The sequence below is a fragment of the Phocoena sinus genome, chromosome 4, assembly GCF_008692025.1.
Source record: "Phocoena sinus isolate mPhoSin1 chromosome 4, mPhoSin1.pri, whole genome shotgun sequence".
Classification (NCBI taxonomy): Eukaryota; Metazoa; Chordata; class Mammalia; order Artiodactyla; family Phocoenidae; genus Phocoena; species Phocoena sinus.
Genome location: NC_045766.1, coordinates 2,672,567 through 2,692,721, shown reverse-complemented (window position 1 = coordinate 2,692,721; position 20,155 = coordinate 2,672,567). Strand labels below are relative to the sequence as shown.

General features: G+C 47.2%; 1 protein-coding gene across 7 annotated transcripts in view; it reads right to left on the bottom strand.

Annotated features, from left to right (window-relative positions):
• Positions 1 to 2,204: 2,204 nt before the first annotated feature.
• THRB (thyroid hormone receptor beta) overlaps positions 2,205 to 20,155 on the bottom strand; it is a 396,926-nt gene continuing 378,975 nt past the window's right edge. For all 7 annotated transcript variants that reach the window (XM_032630404.1, XM_032630405.1, XM_032630402.1 and 4 more), the window contains 3 exons: positions 12,232 to 12,378; positions 6,701 to 6,959; positions 2,205 to 2,508 (listed from right to left, as the gene is read on the bottom strand). In XM_032630404.1, the coding sequence (XP_032486295.1) occupies positions 2,267 to 2,508; positions 6,701 to 6,959; positions 12,232 to 12,378 (648 nt within the window). In that variant the 3' untranslated portion in view covers positions 2,205 to 2,266. The remainder of the gene's footprint in view (positions 2,509 to 6,700; positions 6,960 to 12,231; positions 12,379 to 20,155) is intronic.

Here is a 20,155-nt window from a genome sequence, read left to right as displayed (position 1 = left end):
AAAACTTGCCCCACCCTGAAAAGCTTCTCAGAGTTGCCCCAGAGCAGAGAAGGTGATGAAACGCTTATGTTTCAAAGAGTAGTTCTCCAAGGAGAGTCAACGGAGGGAGCTGAGATGTTAACATGAGGGCTTGAGGAGACTGGCTAGAGGCTGCCTAAGGAAACAGAACCAAAACACTGCAGATAAGTCAAAGCCAGTAGTCTGCCCGTGAACTTCATGTTCATAATTTCAACCTCTCCACCTATTTCCTTTCTCTGGTTAGCAAGTTCCATAGTGCTGTTCTTGTTTTCTTGCCTCCCCAGAAGCCAGTATAATTGCTTTAGCACTTTAAACAAATCATTTTCCTCCCAGATTATTTCTGGTCACACTTGGGATTTTTAATGCTGTTCTTCGTTTCCCAAAGCCATCATGCCTTTCTCTAAATAACTGATGAGAAGTATGTCAAATTCCTATTTTGGATCAACACCACATATACTTTCCTTAACTGTTAAGAGGGCCACAATTTCTGTCTAATAAAGTTAGAAATTTGAATGTGAAAGAAACCATCAAAAGAACCTGATCCCCCCTTCTCCCGTCCCCCAAACTAGTACAGTATTAGGATGGGAAGGATTTTAGAGCTCCTGACCTATTCATCAGGTGAGAAAACCAAGACTCAAGGTCACACATCTACCACTTGACAGCACACACTAGAACTCAGGCACCCTGGCTTCTGGGCTAGTTAAAAAAGAATTAATCCATGTGGTTTTTAGGCAAGTTTCACTGATATGGCTTATTTTCCCAAATACTTCCAGGATAAGGCAGCACAAGGCAGGCAGAGGAATAGTTTCTGTCTACCATGCCAGTGAAGAATGAGATACATTCGATTGCATGGGTATATCCTTTGCCCGTCTTCTGACATTGAAGTGACCAGGGGCACCATTTGCCGTCTGGGCACACCCTACTCCAGCGTTTGTCACTGGGGAGGCTGGTTGGGCAGGGAGGGTGAGTGAGGGTTCATGTGCATGGTCTACAGGTGTTTCCTGCTGAGTGTCTTCCAGGGCAAGGCTATCAGAGGGACAGAGAGGGTCAGTGGCCGCACCAGGCTTTGTTTGGTGAGAGCCAAGCCTCGGAGTCAGAGGGAAAAGGGGCCTAGGACACACTTGTGAGTAAAGCAAAGAGCCTGAGGATCTAAGACCAGAAGGAAGCAACCTCAGGGCATCGGGATGAGAGGAGGCCCTAAGAGCGCTGCGTTTCCTTCAACTTAGAACGTAACCGCACTAATCTCTCCCCGGCATCCCTGCAGAACAAGACTTAGATTTCAGCTTGTTATCGCTCCTTGGTCAGAAGGGTTGATCCATAGGGAGATGTGTTGTCGCCTCAGCAGAGATGCAGTCAGGCCGAATAATTTCAGGAGTTTGGGAGGTGAGGGGTCAGATGTCACCGAACAGCGACAACACTGTAAAGTAGGTTTGATTTTTGTGGGAATTTTCTCTGAGCCTAAACTGTAAGAAGCCTTCGTACTATGAGGTAACACTAGGTGAATTTTTGGAAACTGTTGAGTCACTGACATTCGTGAAGACTTCGAATTTCTTTGGGCTTACTGAAAGAAATTATTTTCCTGGTTGGCCTCAATCAGTCAAACACCTGCACATCTTTGAGTCATGCCCTTGTATAACTCGAATTAAATCACAGGATTATAACAATTATAGTGAAAGGACAGCTAATTGTTGGGAAACAAATATTCCTATACATTCCAGGTTAGGCTGCTAAGAGAGAATAAAGAGTGCTGAAAACAGCGTGCTCTTGAATAGATAAAAATGTGTTCAGACCTTTCCCTAGTACGCTGAAAGCCACGTCTAACCGAAGGTGGTCTGCAACGTGCTAATCTGAGTGCTGCAGAAATCAGGATCGGTTCAAGATGACGATATTGTCTTGGCTTTAAGTCTTCTTTAGTCTTCTGCCGCACCATTCTGCTTGCTCCAGTCTCTGACTGGGACAGATGGGAGCTGGTGATGGCTTGGTGCTGGTGAATTAATGATTGTCCCCTGCCACCTCCACAACTGTAAAACCTCCAAAGCATTCAAAGGACTGGAGAACAAAATGCAGTAGTTACAAGTACCCGCATTCAAGGGGCAATTTCATCCATGTCTAGGCCAAGGACTACCTCCCCTTTCCCCCAAACAATCCCTCCCAACACAAAGAAATAATGGAACAAACAAAAAAAGAGCTAGGCAATGGAATGAAATGACACCCAGCAGTGCTGTTGGAATTATGAGAATGAGTCAGTCTAATCCTCAAACACTTCCAAGAACAATGGGGGAAAGAGTTCTGTGGGGCATTCCACCTTCATGTGCAGGAAGCGGCTGGCATGGCAGGCTCCAATCATCCGCAGATCTGTCACCTTCATCAGGAGTTTTGGCCAAAAGTGAGTCACGTGGTGTTTCCGGTAATTGATATAGTGTTCAAAGGCCAGCAGGAAACTATCTTGGTATTTTTCTATTCTCTCAACACAGGCAAGCCCTGGGCGGTCTGAGGGGAAGAAAGAAGATGGAGGTTAATTTGGAGGCAGAAATGAGGCAGCTTGCCTGGTCCAGTTCAAGCCCTTTCATGTGAAGTGGGCTGATCTGGGGACTTTCAACTCCTAGGAATGGGCATGGAGGCTATAGGAACTCTGGGGCATCAGGGACCAAGATACCAGGGAGTGGCATAACTTACATGAAGCGAGTCAATGCTTTGTTCAGATAAATGTCTCTAGTTTAGACAAATCACCTCCTTGGGTCTGAAGGGCAATGCCTCCCTCCTAGGCTACAGAAAGAGAAGCCTTGCCTAGAGAGCTGAAATACTCTGCATAATAAGGAAGGGTTTTGACAAGCATGGAAATGCAGAGAAGAGAGAGGTGTGAAAAGAGATTGCGAAGATCTCAGGAGGCCTGGATGCCAGAGGAGGAATGTCCGATGGGAAGAAACGCTGGTGAAGACAAAGCAGCACGATATCAAATTTAGTTGTTTACCTTCCCGTCCCTTATACCTTCGGTTGCTACCGTAGCAGCCCTGGGTTGGTGGTGTCTTGGGAAATTAAAATGAAAAGAAAAGGGGACATGAGCGACGCTAGGGTCACCCTGTGCAGAGAAGAGTCACAGTGGGAAGCTGGAGCTAGAGGAGACCATGACCATGTACAGCCCAGGAAACCTCCCCAAGTCTTGGGAGGACCACTGGTGTAGGAGAGGAATCAAGGCAGTTTCAAAAAAATGATAGAAGGATGTCAAAAGAAGGCTGGATGACGGGGGAATATCTAGGCTGCAAACGATTGGGTTGCAAAAGTGGGTACAGAGGGACTGTACCTCAACATAATAAAGGCCATATATGACAAGCCCACAGCTAACATCATACTACATGATGAAAAGCTGAAAACTTTTCTTCTAAGATAGAGGACAAGACAAGGATGCCCACTCTTGCCACTTTTATTCAGCATAGGATTACCAGTCCTATCCATAGCAATTAGGCAAGAAAAAGAAATTAAAGGCATCCAAATTGGAAAGGAAAAAGTAAAACTGTTACTATTTGCAGATAACATTCCCAACTGCATCAAAAAGAATAAAATACCTAGGAATAAATTCAACCAAGGAGGTGAAAGACCTATACACTGAAAACTATAAGACACGAATGAAAGAAATTGAAGAAGACACAAATAGTGGAATAATATCCCATGCTCGTGGATTGGAAGAATTAATATTGTTAAAATGTCTATGCTACTCAAAGCAATCTGCAGATTCAATGCAAACCCTATCAAAATTCAATGGCATTTTTCACAGAAATAGATTAAACAACGCCAGAATTTCTACGGAGACATAAAAGACCCCGAATAGCCAAAGCAATCTTGAGAAAGGAAAACGGAGCTGGAGGTGTCACACTCTCTGATTTACAATAATATTACAAAGTTATAGTAATCAAAACAGTATGGTATTAGCATAAAAACGGACACATAGATCAATGGAACAGAATAGAAGGCCTAGAAATAAACCCATGCATATGTGGTCAGTTAGTTCACGACAGAGGAGCCAAGAATATACAACAGGGAAAGGACAGTCTCTTCAATAAATGGTGTTGGGAAAACTGGATAGCCACATGCAAAAGTATGAGACGACCCCTGTCTCATATCATATACAAAAATTAGCTCAAAATGGATTAAAGACTTGAATATAAGACCTGAAACCATAAAACTCCTAGAAAAACATAGGTGGTAAGCTACCTGGCCTAGGTCTTGGTAACGATTTTTTGGATTTGACTCCAAAAGCAAAAATAAGCAAGGAGAACTATGTAAAACCAGAAATCTTCTGCACAGCAGAGGAAACCATCAACAAAATGAAAAGGCAACTTACTGAATGGGAGAAGATATTTTCACATCATATATCTGATAAGGGGTTAATATCCAAAAAATATAAAAAACTCATACAACTCAATAGCAAAAAGCCAACCAATCCAGCTGAAACATGGGCAGAGGATCTGAATAGACATTTTTCCAAAGAAGACATACCAGTGGCCTACAGGGACATGAAAAGAGGCCCAGCATCACTAATCATCAAGGAAATGCAAATCAAAACCACAATTAGATATCACCTCATACCTGTCAGAATGGCTATTATCAAAAAGAAAAATAACAAGGGAACGTTTATGCACTATTTTGGGGAATGTAAGTTGGTACAACCACTGTGGAAAACAGTATGGAGGTTCCTCAAAAAGTTAAAATAGAGATACCATATGACCCAACAATCCCACTTCTGGGTATTTATCTGAAGAAAACAAAATCACTAAGTCAAAGACATATCTGCACCACCCCCCCACCATGTTCTCTGAAGCATTATTACAATAGCTAAAGTGTGGAAACAACCTAAGTGTCCATTGATGGATGAATGGATAAAGAAGATGTGATTCACACACACACACACACACACACACACACACACACACACACACACACACACACCCCACCCTGGAATACTATTTAGTCATAAAGAATGGAATCTTGCTATTTGCAACAATATGGATGGATCTTGAGGGTATTATGCTAAGTGAAATAAGTCAGAGAAAGACAAATACCGTATGATCACACTTATTTGTGGAATCTAAAAAACAAACAAAACCCCAGCAAGCTCATAGACACAGCAGATTGGTGGTTGCCAGAGGACGGGGGTGGGTGGGTGAGATGGGTGAAGGGGGTCAAAAGGTACAGACTTCCAGTTATAAAATAAATAAGTCATAGGGATGTAATGTACAGGTGACTATAGCTAATAATACTGTAATTGCATATTTGCAAGTTGCTAAGGGCGTAAAAGTCCTCATCGCAAGAAAAAAATGTGCAACTGTATATGGGGATGGATGTTAGCTAGACTTATTGTGGCGATCGTTTTGAAATATATACAAATATCCAATCATTATCTTGTACACCTGAAACTAATGCAATGTTATATGACAATTATACCTCAATAAAAATTAAAAAAAAAAAAAGAACCGTATAAACCCGAATGAATTCCTCATACAGCTTCAGGGAGCCCTACCATCCCCCTGCCCACTTCTCCTCAGGTTGTGGCTCTGATCAAATACATTCATGCTTTACGTGTCTAGTTATTGAAATATCTGTATTAGTAAGCCTCTAAGTAGGGTTCTGCTTAATCTGAAAGGAAGAATCAGGGCTATTGTCTCAGTGCACTCTTCTGAGTTTAAACAAAATATGCTGGCTTTTGAAATCTGCTATCCAGCTCAGATTGCAGTTGGTGCATTTTAATTTCGTGTTTTCCTTCACATTTGATGCTGCTGCTCTGAGGCTCTGCTGAATCTCCCTTCTGTTCCCTGTCTCCGCTCTCTCTTTGCATGTGCCAGATAAATTCTCCACAGGATCCTGTAACTTTTGATCCAGACAGAAAATCAACATGATGTTGCCCTGCACTTACTTTGTTCCGTTTCTTTATTTTAAAGGACACCGAAGGCCAGAGACCCTAGCAGCTTCACTCGAGGTCACACAGGGAGGCCTCAGATGAGTTACACACTTTATTTCTTTAAGGACAATTCTACCGATGGGCCGAGGGCCCTGGCTTCTCACTGGCTGTCGACTGGAGACTGCCCTCGGCCTCCAGGGGCCACAAGCAGCTCCCTGTCACCTGAGCAAGGAGAGTGGTCAGAGCACATCTGCTCCCAAGAGGGACTCGCGTATGATATAATGTAACGCAGTCACATGGGTGACACTGAATTCCCCAGATTCTAAGTGGCGTAGGTCATGGGTTCTCACACACTCAACAGGAGGGGGTGAACGTCAGAAGAGGAGGAAAAGGGAAGGCCGTGCTAGAGCCTGCCCACCACACAGGATAAGAGTATGAGTGACACCAGCCTCCTGTGCGAAACCCAGTACACACAAAACCAGAAGGGGGCAGGGTTGGTCAACCGCCTCAGGCAGGCCGGGCAGCGTCTACGGAAGGTGGACCGTTTCATGGAGTCTTTAGCACGGCTCCTCTTTTCCCTCCCCACTACACGGGGAGACTGCAGAAAGCATCAGGAGCCTGACACCCCCCTTCAGGTCCCAGGCCGTCGGCTAACCCCCGCTCGCTCGCTTGCTGGAGGGGAGCGAGACGTGATTCTGAAGCTACCGGGGGACCGGAAACTCATCAAGTGATCTGAATGCACACCAGACAAGCGCGAGCTCTCTGGATGCCCAGTCTGGGCACACTCACCTGAAGACATCAGCAGGACGGCCTGAAGGAGCGCGACTTCAGTGTCATCCAGGTTGAAAGAAGACAGCGACATGCCCAGGTCGAAGATGGCGTCGGACACCACCCCGAGACCCCCGTTTTTGAGCTGGCCCCGAGTCACCGCCATCTCCCCGTTCAAGGTTAAAGTCTCACTTTCTGGGTCGTAGCGCACAGCAGCGCGAAGGGACATGATCTCCATGCAGCAGCCTTTGAGGAGGATTATCTGGTCTTCGCATGGCAGCTGAAAAGAACCAGGGCACGTCAGCAAGGAGCAGTGGCCAGTTAGGAAGCGCGCGCGGGGCCTCCAGGGCCACGGGGACGGTCCCCCGCAAGCAGCACCCGTCCTGCCCTCTGTGAGCCCGTGGCCTTCCCTTTCTGCTCGGCGGCAGACGTCCACAACCATTTTTCATACTCCAGACTGCTCGTGATCTTCACCAACTTTAATCTTGGTGGTTTGCATTATATTCCAGTCACATGTGAAACTGTGCTTGTCACGGGGGTGTCTATTACACCACCAACGGAGACCTGCCTGAATGCACCCCCATTGTGGTCTGGTAGCTCTAACAGTCAACAGCTGACTCCACCGTTTAGCTGGCAACTGCCCTGCTCTGTGTTTTGAAGCAAGTTTGCTCCCTGAATCTCTTAAAAGGCCAAGAACAAGGAGGTCGCTTACAGATGCGTGTCACCCACAAGACTGAGAGATGCCCCAGCTTTGCTCAGTCACCTAGTGAGCCAGAGGTGAGACCGGAATCCAGACCTCCTGGCTCCTAGGTCGTCACGTTCTCCTCAGCACCTCAGGCACCAGAATCACTCCACATGCTGTATATTTCCGCCAGTGTCCTAATCTCATTTTAAGCTCATTTGGTTGCCCTGGTAATTAGGGTTTGTGATAATGTGATAACAACATCAATAATAAACTTAAAAAAAAAAACTTTGCGAAGAAATAAAAAATGAGAGTTTGATTTTCTGGAGGGGAAGAATGTTTAAGTGCCGTTATCAAAGTAGTTTGAAAGACTATTAGCTAATGGGTGTTTTTGATGAATTGGGCATCGTGCTAAGATTTACATGCATCGCCTTGTTTAATGTTCGCAGCAATGCAGTGAGGTAAATACTCTAATTCCAGTTTTACTGACAGGTGTGGAAATTCAGGCACTGAGAGATCGAGCGACATGCTAGGGAGTCCCATGAGTGTTTGTGGGTGAGGCGAGGGGTGGAAGCCAGCTCTGTTAGAATCCAAGGCCAAGAGAAGGGGAGAGCTCGCTCTTTGAAGGGCTTTGGGTGTGCGTTTCCGTAAACAACGAACATGTAATGACACGTAATTTCTATCTCTTCATTAAAGCAGGTACCAGTTCTCTTTTGGGAAATACTCTTGGCAACACTTGACTAGTTCAATTTAGGATATTATGTCAGACTGAAAGTAATACTATGAATTACCTTTAAAATACGGGATATTTCATATTTTTTACTAACTCAACCTACCCACCTTACTGTTTAATTGCTTTGCTTTCTCTGTAGAATAAAAGGCATTTTGTATTTGGTTCTGGAATCCATTCATGTGAATTCTCTCCTTCTACTCGTTAAAAAGAAAATGACTGTGATTTGCTTTTAATTAGGCTCTAATTTGTACTCCTCAGTTACATCCTTGGATTCCTGGCCCTGGGGCCTGGTAGGAAACAGGAGACCAGAGCGTAGCTAGATCCTCCACAGGCAAGTGGAAAGTTGGCTCAAGTGTGTGGACACTGGCCTAACTGCCGAGGGCAGCAGCGGTCCTGTCTAAAGCCCCATCACTGTCACCGAGGGCTTGTTAAACACACACTGCTGGCCCTGCCGTCTCGGTGTCTGCATCCTCCGAGTTCCCAGGTGATGCCCACGCACCTGGTTCAGGGACCCCACTCTTGAGAACCACGGACATAGAGTAGCAAAGAGAAATGACTCATCAGATAAAACCATTGTTTTCTTTTTTTTAAGCTGTCACATAGTATGCAGCTAAGAGTTAAAATTTCAGTACAAGCAGAATAAGGATTTGTCAAGGATCACCAACGGTTTAAAAACTAGGCCAGATGCCTCTTCCTTTAAGAGGGGTTTGCAGGATCCTGCTGAGGCCTGTTCCCGCACGTGGGCAAACAACCTCTTAGTCACCTGCCAAAAGACTTCCATTGCGAGAACGCTCCAGAAAGGGCCTGCCAGGCAGAGAGGCTCCTGGGAGAGCGTCTCTCGGGTTGATTGGCAGGGACGCCAGTGCCCTGCACTCTAACAAGTGATTCTTAGGTGCGCTTTTGGCAGCTCTGCCCGCAGTGACGTCAGATCTCTCGAAGCCCTCGGTTGGCAGGCTGGCGTAGATCTTAGCAGAAAACTATTGCGAGTGCGGTTTGAACAGCAGATGCGTCAGATTGCCTCTGGCACGGAACTCCTGGTCCCCGAGGCCACCTGGGGTCTCCGGCCCACTCGACAGGTAGCTCAGGGCCTCCACAGTTCATTTCCCTCTTTGGCGTTCCAAAGACGGTGTCAGAGGGTAAAGGCCCTCAGGAGGCCACAAACACCAGAAACGTACGCATCTCTGCTGTCAGAGTAGCCGCCCGCCCACATTTTTTTTCAGTTTGGAGACTACAAAATATCAGGGTTGAAAGAGAGATGAAATCATGACTTTGAAGCAGACGTAAATTCCTAAGGGAAACTTGAAGGGAGAAGCTCGCCGCAACTCATCCTTGAAAAGTTGCGTGCTGAGCCCTCAGCCTTGCCAAGGACATAAGTGCACGGCGTGTTTGTGGCTGGTGGTGGCGAAGGCTTCTTTTCTTTCTTTAACTGACATATCTCTCAGAGGCTGGTTTCCACGAGCTTTACGTTTTCTGAAAAACATTTTCTGGTGGGTATTCAAAGGGGAACGCAGGACTGATAGGCTAGCTCAAGTTGTTGAGCTAGCAAACAACGGAGTTCTTTCCAGACACCAGGGACTGAGAAAAGAGGGCACAGCCCGGAGAGAGAGGACCAAGAGAGGTCCAGGCAAACAAACTCAACCCAGTGCACAGGAACGAAAGATGGTACCTGGAGTCAGAGGAAGCCGGTGTCCACGGCACAGCCGCGAGAGGGTACACACTTTCTAGAGGGCAACTTGGCAACACGTATCGAGAGCCCTAAAAGGTGTAGCCAAGGTCCTTAAATTCGACTTCTAGGATTTGCCCTTAGGAAATAGGCAGCTTTGTGAACTGGGCGTAGGTACCAGGATGCTCGCTGCAGAATATTTATATTAGTGAAAAACTGGATGTGAGCTAAAGATCCTGTAACAGCAGAGAACCTAAGTTATGGGAGAGCTATTCCTTAGCATACTATGTGGTCATTAAATATTATTTTGTCTCGTGGTTACCAGTAGGGGGGAGGGGAGGGGGAGATACAACCTATTGAGTATAAGATGGCTCAGAGTGTATTGTACAACACGGGGAATAGAGCCATATTTTGTAATAACCGTAAATGGAAAGTAACCTTTAAAAATTGTATAACAATTTAAAAATTAAGTAGTTAACTGTAGAGTTAAGCAATATTATTTCATGAGAGAACACTTAAATGTTATGTTCTACAGCTGAGGGTAGAAAGTTAAGGCATTAGACACCAGGTTGCTGGCAGTGATCTGTTTCTTTATCTTTGTGCGGGTTACGCGGGTGTGTTGGGTCTGTGACAATTCATTGACCTGTACCCTTATGATATGTGCCCCTTACTCTTTAGTAAAAAGTCTGAAAAGGTAGTTTCCTAAGTAGAGCGTTCATTATGGTACAAACTATATATTCCGGATATGTATGTGTGTGTATATATGCACGTGTGTATACATACGCAGGTTTGAGAAAAGGAACTATGCTCCAAAATGTCAGCAGTTCATCGCCTGGTGGTGTTACCATGAATCGTTGCCTTTATTGTGCTGTGTCGGTCTCCAATGAATACGTATGATTTCTGTAACAGCCTCCAAAACTTTAATAGACGTTAATTTAAAAAAATGGTCAGAGGCATGGAAAAGCACACCAAATACAGATACAAGTCACAGTTCCTCGTCCAGGGCTCGCCGGCTCCCCTGGGGTGGGTACGAGTGGTCCCCACCACGCGGCTGCTGGCGGCCCGCGTGGCACCTGGCCCCCAGCACCCTGCGGCTGGGGGTGACCAGGAGGCATACACTCTGTCTCAGCGAGGCCTACGACCAGATAGATTCCTGTGTCCCGAAGCCCCCTGCTCTGTCCTTCCGGGTGTGGCTTCTGTGCAGGCTCAGAAATGGCCACGAGAAGGGTCCCTATCAGGGTCTGAGGGCTCTCAGGATCCTAGCGGGCTCCCTTGACTGCAAACTCAGATAGATGCACGTGAACTGGAGGCCACGGTGGGATGGGGTTGTTCCAGGTGAGGACACTAAGCCTCCTTCTGGGGGAGACTAGGTTCCCTGGCACTCAGGTAGCTTCCATAAGGGGCCGGGGGCAGGACGTGGCCCTCTCTGTTCGAGATCTTTCTGGGACCTCTTGGAGGTCTGAAGAGCAACAGATTGGCCCTCGGTGGGGTTTTTTGAAGGGGAAGATTCTCCGGAAAACATCATCAACCCCATTTGATTAAAAAAAAAAGAAGATTAGCGACAGAATGGTAATGTAATAGATGAAAGAACAGCAGAATTCACAGCTGAAATTTATGGAACATTTATGACCCAGGCACTACCCATAAATTATCCCATTGAAGCCTCCTAATAGTTCTAAGAGGTAGATCTTACTCTGACTCCTATTTTAAAGATGAGATAACCAAGGTTTGAAGACATCTGATAACTAATCAAGGACGCTCGCCCCTGCAGAGCCCGTGCCCTCAGCTCCCACATGGTAGGACGGCTACAGTTGGGATGAAGTGTCCCGAGGAAAGTCTATGAGCTCTGGTGGGTGAGCTCTTCAGTGTGCCCTGAAGGTGGGGCAAGAAAGGGTGAGCTTCTAAGAGGGAAGACTTACGGAGATTTTAAGATCCTTGCTCTGTGAGGGTCATTTCACCTGTCCTTGAGGATGAAGAAACCACCACACAGCCATCTTGCTGGGATACATAGTGGAAATAATACAGCTGGAGACTCAAGAGAACCACGGCCTCACCTTGAGTGGGTGAAAGTCATCTCTTTGATCTTAATTTTCCCCATCTGTGAAATGGGGTTAATTAGCGCTATCCTGCTGATCTGTTAGCAGGACTGGATTTAATGTGGCAAACCTGGGCGTGGCAACCGGGACATCACAGGTGCTGACTGATGGAGCGATGGCTGTCATGTTTTCCTGCGCCTGGAGCCAGGCAGGTCGAGAGGCTCTTTGTCGACCTCATGTGGACAAGCTAATGGATGACGACCCAACAGAGAAGGTGGGGAGGCGCACGAAACAGTGCATTGCCGTTCCGTACTGCCATGGCTTTCGTATGACTAAGCCCCGACTAATTAGTATTAAATTACATGTCATCGTCGGTATTCCTGGAGATCGAGGAAACTACAATGAGAAAGAATGAAGAAGGAAGAGCAATGTCCTCACCTCACAAAACATAGGCAACTTTTTGGCAAAATCCACCACTCTGGTAATTGCTGGTGTGATGATTTTTGTAAAATGGCTGAAGGCTTCCAAGTCGACCTTTCCACCTTCTGGGGCGTTTACTATTGGCGCTTGTCCAATGTCTTCTGGCTGAGGTGAGACAAAGAAAATTTAAATGGAGACATCGAAGGGATCACGGATCACGGTTCTCACGCGGCAGAAAATCTCTTCTGAACTGACATACTGTACACTTTCCGCATCTTTTGTTAACAGACCCTAGAGTTTTCACGTCCTTTAGTTCTCTGATCAAAGATACCTGTCTTGGCCATTGCTTTCAAAGGCCCCCAGTGATCATGGTCACAGGATTGTTGCTGCAGAAAGAAAAAGTGAGAGAGAGAGAGAAAGAGGGAGAGAGAGAAAGAGGGAGAGAGGGAGGAACAACAGGAATGCTTCTGACCGCACACAGGTGACCTATGCTCTGGGGGCTCTGGGGGCCGTCTTCAGAGCACGGCGCACTCTGGGGGGTGCCTTTCTGTGGGAGGTGGGCACGGCGTGGGCGGGGTTGGGGAGGTCTGGCCAACAGCACCCAGGGGCTTCCGATTCTTTTGCTTGGCTCGAGCCCTCCACACGCCAGCTGGAGGAGGCCTCCGCGGGCTGGGGGAAGCCCTCTGCTTCGGGTCGCCTCCAGGGACTGGGCTGTGTACGCTGGGCAAACTGGAGGGCAGAGTGCAGAATGGACTGGTACGACTTCTCTGCCCTTGTTCGCAACCATCCATCGCCTTGCTGCTCACAGGGTGGGTGTCGGCAGCTTGGGTGTCATCTGGAGACTTGCTGGAAATGCAGAATCCCGGCCCCCTCCCCAGGCCTACTGGTGCAGAAGCATCACGCGCGCAAGCCCTCAGGTGCTGTGCGCGCACCAGGCCCCCATGTCCGCTGGGGCCTTCCAGCTCCTTGGCCTGCGGTCCAGTGACCGCCGTGCTGTGGCCTCTCCACTATCTGCTGTTGTCAGCACTGCTCCCTGCCAGGGACAGTCCTTCCGGTCACCCTTACTGGTCCTTGTGATGACAATGACCGCCTCAGGGGGTTCTCACCCAATTCCCGGCAGGCAGGTGGGCAAAGGAGCACCCAGGGAGGTTAAAGACGGTCCCCTGAGGCCAGGACTGATTGCTGGTCTTCCAGGAAGTTTAATGGGATCAGAGGATCCTACCCTGCCCGACGGTGACCCTCTTTGCCTAGAGTCACAGTGCACATGCAGGAAGCAGGAAGCAGGCAGCAGGGTGGGAGGCACAGGAAGCGGGGCAGAGAGGGCGGCGGGTACTGGCTCTGTGAGCCTGCTGAGCTGTCACCGCTGAATGGCTGGTGAGCGCACCGCTGGTGACAAGACCGTGGCCTGCCTCTAAGGTCCCCCAGACTTTCCTGTGCGTCAGAATGACCCCCCAGACTTTCCAATTTAGTAGGTCTCTGTTAAGAGAATCTGAGTTCCTAACAACTTCCCAGGGCACCGATGCTTCTGGTCTAAGCCCACACTTTGAGAACCACTGGGCTAGCACTGAGGAACCCACTTCCCATTTCTCTTCCCCCATCTCCCCTGTTACTGCTCACGTCTAAGTTTTAGCACGAAGAAAAGCAAGGATGATTCTTTCACTCTCTTGTTGCCAGGGCACCAGGGTCAACAGGAACAGCCCAGGCCCTCCAAAGTGTGGTCGAAGTTGTGGGAACAGCCTGGGGAAGGATTTTTAAATCTATTACATAACAAATTCTGGCAGCATTGACCTTTCTGGAATTCTTCTGTTTATTTTATTTTACTTTTTTTATTGTTTGTTTTGGGGGCAGTGAGTGGATGGGAAAGAAGGCTGGTTTCCGTCTTGTTTCAGAATCAATGACGGTATTTTGGGGCAACTGCTGGCATGGCAAAGCCTAGGAAGGCTACTGGTTCTCCGGGTGCAGACGGAATTGATGGAATAATCACATGTACAGCTTCTCTCACTCTCTCTGTCTCTCTGTCTTTCTCACATAGACTGAGCTAAGGGAAAAGGTACACAGAAAGTCTGGGCGTGATTCTGATACACAGTGAAGTTTGGTCACTGCTACTTCTGGCATCCTTCAGACCTCCTTGCTGGTCTTTCTAATCTCTGCCACCCCGAAATGCGGCCTGTCTCACCTGTGTGTCTACTGTACAGCTCTCTTATGAAGATCAACTGATAAAAGGAACATGGTCACACATTAAAAAGGTAGGGAGGTGTACACACACACACACACACACACACACATAGGGTGAACTTTTTAAGAAATAAAAATATTTTAATAACATAGCTTTGGCCTGGAATGGTCTTCAGTGGCTTACTATGGATATTAATAATTTCCATTTAATCTGTGAGTCTGTGGGGCATTTGAATCACTGTCTGTGATACCTCTAAAGGTTTGAAAAATAGGAGGGAAATTATACAAGGAAATATGACAATTTTAACTAAAATCAAATGCCCAAATGTAACAACCTCACAAGCTTTCCTGTTGATAAGTATCAGAGTAGGAAAAAAATTTACTTTTAAGCCTTTGGGTATTTAATGGAAAATACAATTGCTAGAAGTAAAACCACATACAAAGTAGAAGCCTTCTATTACATTATTAAGCTTTCTATCCATAATAGGTCTTGGATACTAGAAAAAAACATATAGGAGCTTGGTGTGGTGTCTGCTGGTTCCGGGAGATTCGAGCTCCAGCCAGAATGATCGAGGTTGTTTGCAACGACCGTCTGGGGTGAACCTGGAGCTTTATTACCAATAGAGCAGAGTTCCTTCTCCCTGTCCTTCCCTCTTCCCCCACCCTCGCCCCCCACACTAATATGGATGCTTGTTTTTGAAAACTCATGTCAGTAAAAACTCAGAGGCTGAAAAAAGAAAATATATGAATTGACCCAAGTTAACACATCAGGAATACAATTAAAGCTGAGCTTGTTTGTGACTTCCCTGAAGGTTTTTTACCCATAAGGACAACACACTATTTGCTAAAATATTTGGAAGATGTTAAAAATAGAGTACCAGTATTTGGCACAATTGAATCTACTGGATCACTTCTTACAGCTAGTAGCCTAGAGTGCACTCCCTGAACACGTGTGCTCACACACACGTGTGTTTATGCACATGAGGTCGAACTCGGAGACTGAGGATAGGTGAGGCTTGCAGGCTCACCACTGGGGACTGTGGGGAAGCCTGGTTTTTGCCTCTGTGGATCAAAGTGCTTGAGCTGCTCAAAGGGGTGGGCAGGGGGCCCTAATGGACCTCCGGAGCCTGCCCTGCCTACCTCTTCCCGTCTCTGCCACAACTTCCTTCATGCTTTTCCATCTCGGGGCGGCCTTCCTCCTGGACTTCTGCTTTCTTCAAAGTCCTCACTTCTGTCTCATCTCTGCCAATTCCAAATCCCACCCACTTGCAATTCTGTCTTCTCCTCGAAGCGCTCTCAGATGGCCTCAGGGGGAAATGATTCTACCTCATTTGAGTACACCTGGTGGCCCATGTAACCACTCATCTGGCATCTAGGCACTTATTACTTTTATTGTAGTTATGCAGGTACACATCTAAGATATGAACTCGAGGTGGGGGGATATGCCTTGAGTATCTGTCTACTGTGTAGACGGCACTGGGCCAAACGGTGGAGGATTGAGGGAGTGAATAAACCTGTGTTTATACATGCACTCAACCAATGTTTATTGAGCAACTACTATGGGGTCAGGCCTTGTTCGAGATGCTGAGGTGACAGCAATGAACAATGTATCCTCAAGGAACCTTCATACAGTGAAGGAAGACAGACAATAAATGAAAAGAATACTCTCATGGAAGAATTTTAGTTTGTGATAAGACTGGAGATGACTTAATAATACATGGGGCTCAGGAGGTAGGGTGGTCAGCCAGGCCCCTTTGAGAAGTAATGTGTGAGCTTTAACTTGCAGAATGTCAAGAAGGCAGCCTTCCACAGATGCAGAGGACATTTTCGGCAGAGGGCAAACCCAGTGCAAAGTCCCAAGGTCAGAAAGGAGGCCCGTGTGGTTAGGCCCAGAGGATGGAGGGGTGGCAAGGGTCCCATCATGATGGGCCTTCAGGGCCATGGAGGGGAGATGGGCACATCTTAAATGCCATGGGGCACCGCTGAAGGGCTTTAAACGGGAGCAGCACGATGAAATTCATGGTTCTATGTGGAGAAGGGATGTGGTTGCCGAGGAAGAGGTGGGAGAACAGCAGCAGTGGTTTGGGCAGGAGACAAAGTGGGCTGGACCACAGGGGCAGCAGGAGAGATGGAGAAAAGTGGGACTTGGGGACATACCTAGGGAGCCCAGGGCAGGGGTTTCTGATGGGCTGGAGACGGAGTGAAGGTCAATAAGGAATCCAGCACGTATCCTCTGGGGCAGTGGAGGGGGGGACCTGTAGAAGGAGAGATTCAAGGGTGTGTGCAGGTGTGGGCTTCAACCCTAGCTCAGCACTAGAGGTAGCCGGTATGACACAAATCGAGACGAACTGGGGCTTTGTGCTTTGACTGTTGCATCAGAATTGTTCAAGGTGAGTAGGAAGTGCCACCAGCTGACCCCTTTGCAGGTGGCTGTCTCAGAGCTGAGGGCTTCTTGGCTGGGGTCTCTGGCACATGCAGAGGGGATGGGGCCAGACGGGACTCTCCTCTTCCTCTGAGTGATCACAGTGTGTCTCCCCGCACCTTTGTGATGGGGAACAAATGGTGATGAGAGGTCCCTGGGCCTTGGGCCTTTTCCTGGGGAAAGCAGGACAGGATGGTACGGGTGGTGGTGCAGGGATGATGCACACTGTAACTCCGTAGGAGCTTGTTAACGACATGCCAAGCACTTCTATCTATTACTTGTACACCATTGATAAGGGCATAAAGGCAACCGAGACTTAGACATGGGAAGTAACTTACCCAAAGTCACATAATTAAAAAGCAACAGAGGCAAGCAACAAACTCAGGCTGTCTGGTTCCAGTTTCTAGGCACATAACTACTAGACCACGCTGCCTTCTTCTGATGTAATTATAATCATTTTGGGTGACAGAAGCCTTCCTGGCTTGATTGCACCTGTTTTATGACCACACGTGGTCAAACCACCCATCCTGCATCACCCTTCTGCTTATGCCCCTTTTCTGAGGCTGTTATTGGGAATTTGTGTCATCAGGGGAAAAGTGGGGCAGGCCCACCCTGGTTCTGATGGTCACATTTGACACCTGGTGGAAAATCCACCCAAAGCCATACCTTTGCATGTGAACTAAGGGAGCAGAGTAATAAGGAGACAGGCTGGGACCTGGGACCTGGGACCCTTGGCTGCAGGGCTTGCACCCGGACAGACGTCTCCTCCCACAAGAAAATACAAAGAAACTATAAGGGACTAAAAATAACTGCGTACATGTGCAGTTGGGGCAAATAATGGACAAGATGAAACAAAAAGACCAAAAAAAAAAAACCCACCTGCCACTTCTGAAGAGCCGGGGCATGCTCCTGGCACTCAGCACCACCAAGGGGTAGGCAGACCACCTAGGACATCCCTCTGGCCCCACCCCTGGCCCCGCCCCTCCCCTCCCCACATATAAGGAACCAGCTCACCCCCCCCCTCCTCCCAGGGAACTAGCAAGGGCAACTGCTACTTGTTCTTGCTCCCTCCTGCTGCAGCAGGGACCCCAAGAAAGCCTTGCCTGAATTCCTTATCTGGCCTCTGATCAATTTCTATTGATTAGGGAGTCCAAGAACTCTGGCGGGTCAAAACAACACAGCGTTCAATAAACAATACTGTCGCTGTACGGAGTTTACCCCAATCCAGTGTCTTCCACATCTGGGAGCGCAGATGTGAGCTGCCTTGGTGGAGAGACTCTGCTTTCCCTTGTTCACCACCACCGGCCTCTTGCCCCCCTCTCAGTCCACATCTACTTTTCATCATCACTGCCACCACACACGAATCGGTACTTCTGCACCATCAGAGATTTGAGTGGATTGGAGAATGACTTAAATGTTTTTGGAAGTAGTTTTAAAGAGTGGCTTTAGAATTACTGTGAAAATCTGCATGGCTTTTGCAAAAGTTCCTTACTTGCCAATGACTCATTTTCACAGGCGTATCGATTTGAAACCCTGGTCCAACCACCCACCTCTGTTTATGACTTGAGTCCTGGTCTTCGGGTAAAAAACGATGAAGAAGCTCCTTTTGGGAAGTAAGTTACTTACCCATTCCAGATAAATGAATACTTCTAGCTTTTATGACAACGTATAATTTTTAATCCCTTATGACATTGCCACACTATTATTAACATAATAGGCCTCCTCAAATTCTTTTCCAGAACAAGATGGGCAATCATCACATAAAAATAAATGAAGTAATATACATAGCAGTGTTGTAAGCAAAAAAAGTGGTATTGGCCACACAAGAAATGCAAATCTGAATGTGCAGAAGCCAGTTCAGCACATGGATACTATGTAGCAAAGCTGTCTTTAATGAAGGATTGTTCTTTTTTGTTTCTTAGAGATTTTTTTGATGTGGACCATTTTTAAAGACTTCATTGAATTGGTTACAATATTGTTTCTGTTTTATGTTTTGGTGTTTTGGCCGGGGGGCATGTGGGATCTTAGCTCCCCAACCAGGGATTGAACCCGCACCCCCTGCTTTGGAAGGTGAAGTCTTAACAGCTGTACTACCAGGAAAGTCCCTAATGAAGGATTCTTAATGTCCTTGCGGGAATAATTCACCCCTCAAAAGCGTGAACTTTTTCTCCTGAGCATAAATACTCAGTCAGAGTCACCCTGCTGCAGGGGATGTGCGTAAATGTGTCAAGTGGCTAAGACACAGGGCTTAGTTGTGCTGTTTCTGAGGATGGACCCATGGAACTGGATGGTTTGTGACACAGATATTTACTGGGCTCTATTCTGGTTATCTACTGCTGTGTAACAAACCTCCCCAAAACTTAGTGGCTGAAAACAACAAATTTTCACTCTCTCTCCGAGTTCTGTGGATTGATGGGCTCAGCTGGGTGCTTCTCACTTGGGGTCCCTCATGAAATGGCAGCAGAGTCTGGTGTCACCTGCAGGCTTTCTTACTCACATTTCTGGTGCCTGGGCTGGTTGGGAATCTCTCCAAATGGCTGGCTTGAGCTTCCTCACAGCATGGTGGTCTCAAGGTAGTTGGACTTTTTTTTACATGGCAGTTGGCTTCCCTCAGAGAGACCAGATGGCGCCCCTCTCCAACATAACCAGTGCGGAACTGCAAGCCTTCTTATAACTCAGCCTTAGAAGTCGCTCTGCCCAAATCCATTGCTTCAAGGAATCACAGCCCAGCCCAGCCTCAAGGGAAGAGAGGGGTACACTCCGCCTCTCCATGGGAGAGAATGGGCCGTGAAGACAGGGAGGAGAGAATTTATTGGAAGTCACCCTGGTGAAAAGATACCACACGTTTCAACCATGTTGCATAGTGTGGTGGTTAAGAGCATGGATCCTGGAGCTGGGCTGTGTCCATCACCACTGCTTACTAGCTGGGGGATTGAGGGTAAATCTCCTTAACTTCTTTGTCTCCGTTTGTAAAATGGAGATATTAACCACATCTACCTACATAGGTTGGTTGACATAGGGAGTTAATATCTGGAAAGCACTTACACTGGTACCTGTCACTTGGCCAGGGCCATCCAAGTGTCTCCTAACTTAACTGTTAGTGGCTGCCATCAACAAAGTGTGTTAGAAGCTGCTCGATAACAACAATGAAGGTAATTATTGGAGGGCAGGTGGATTATGGGTAAGCGTTTCCTTTCCAAAAATTTCCTTTAAGGTTGTTGTTATACCGTCTTCATGAAACCAACCAAACCAAGCCAAACCAAAAGCTAGCCCATTATAGTGGTGATGTTGAGGCGTGAAGACAATGACAGCCTATATCTCTTTGTTCAGATGAGGAGTGCCCTC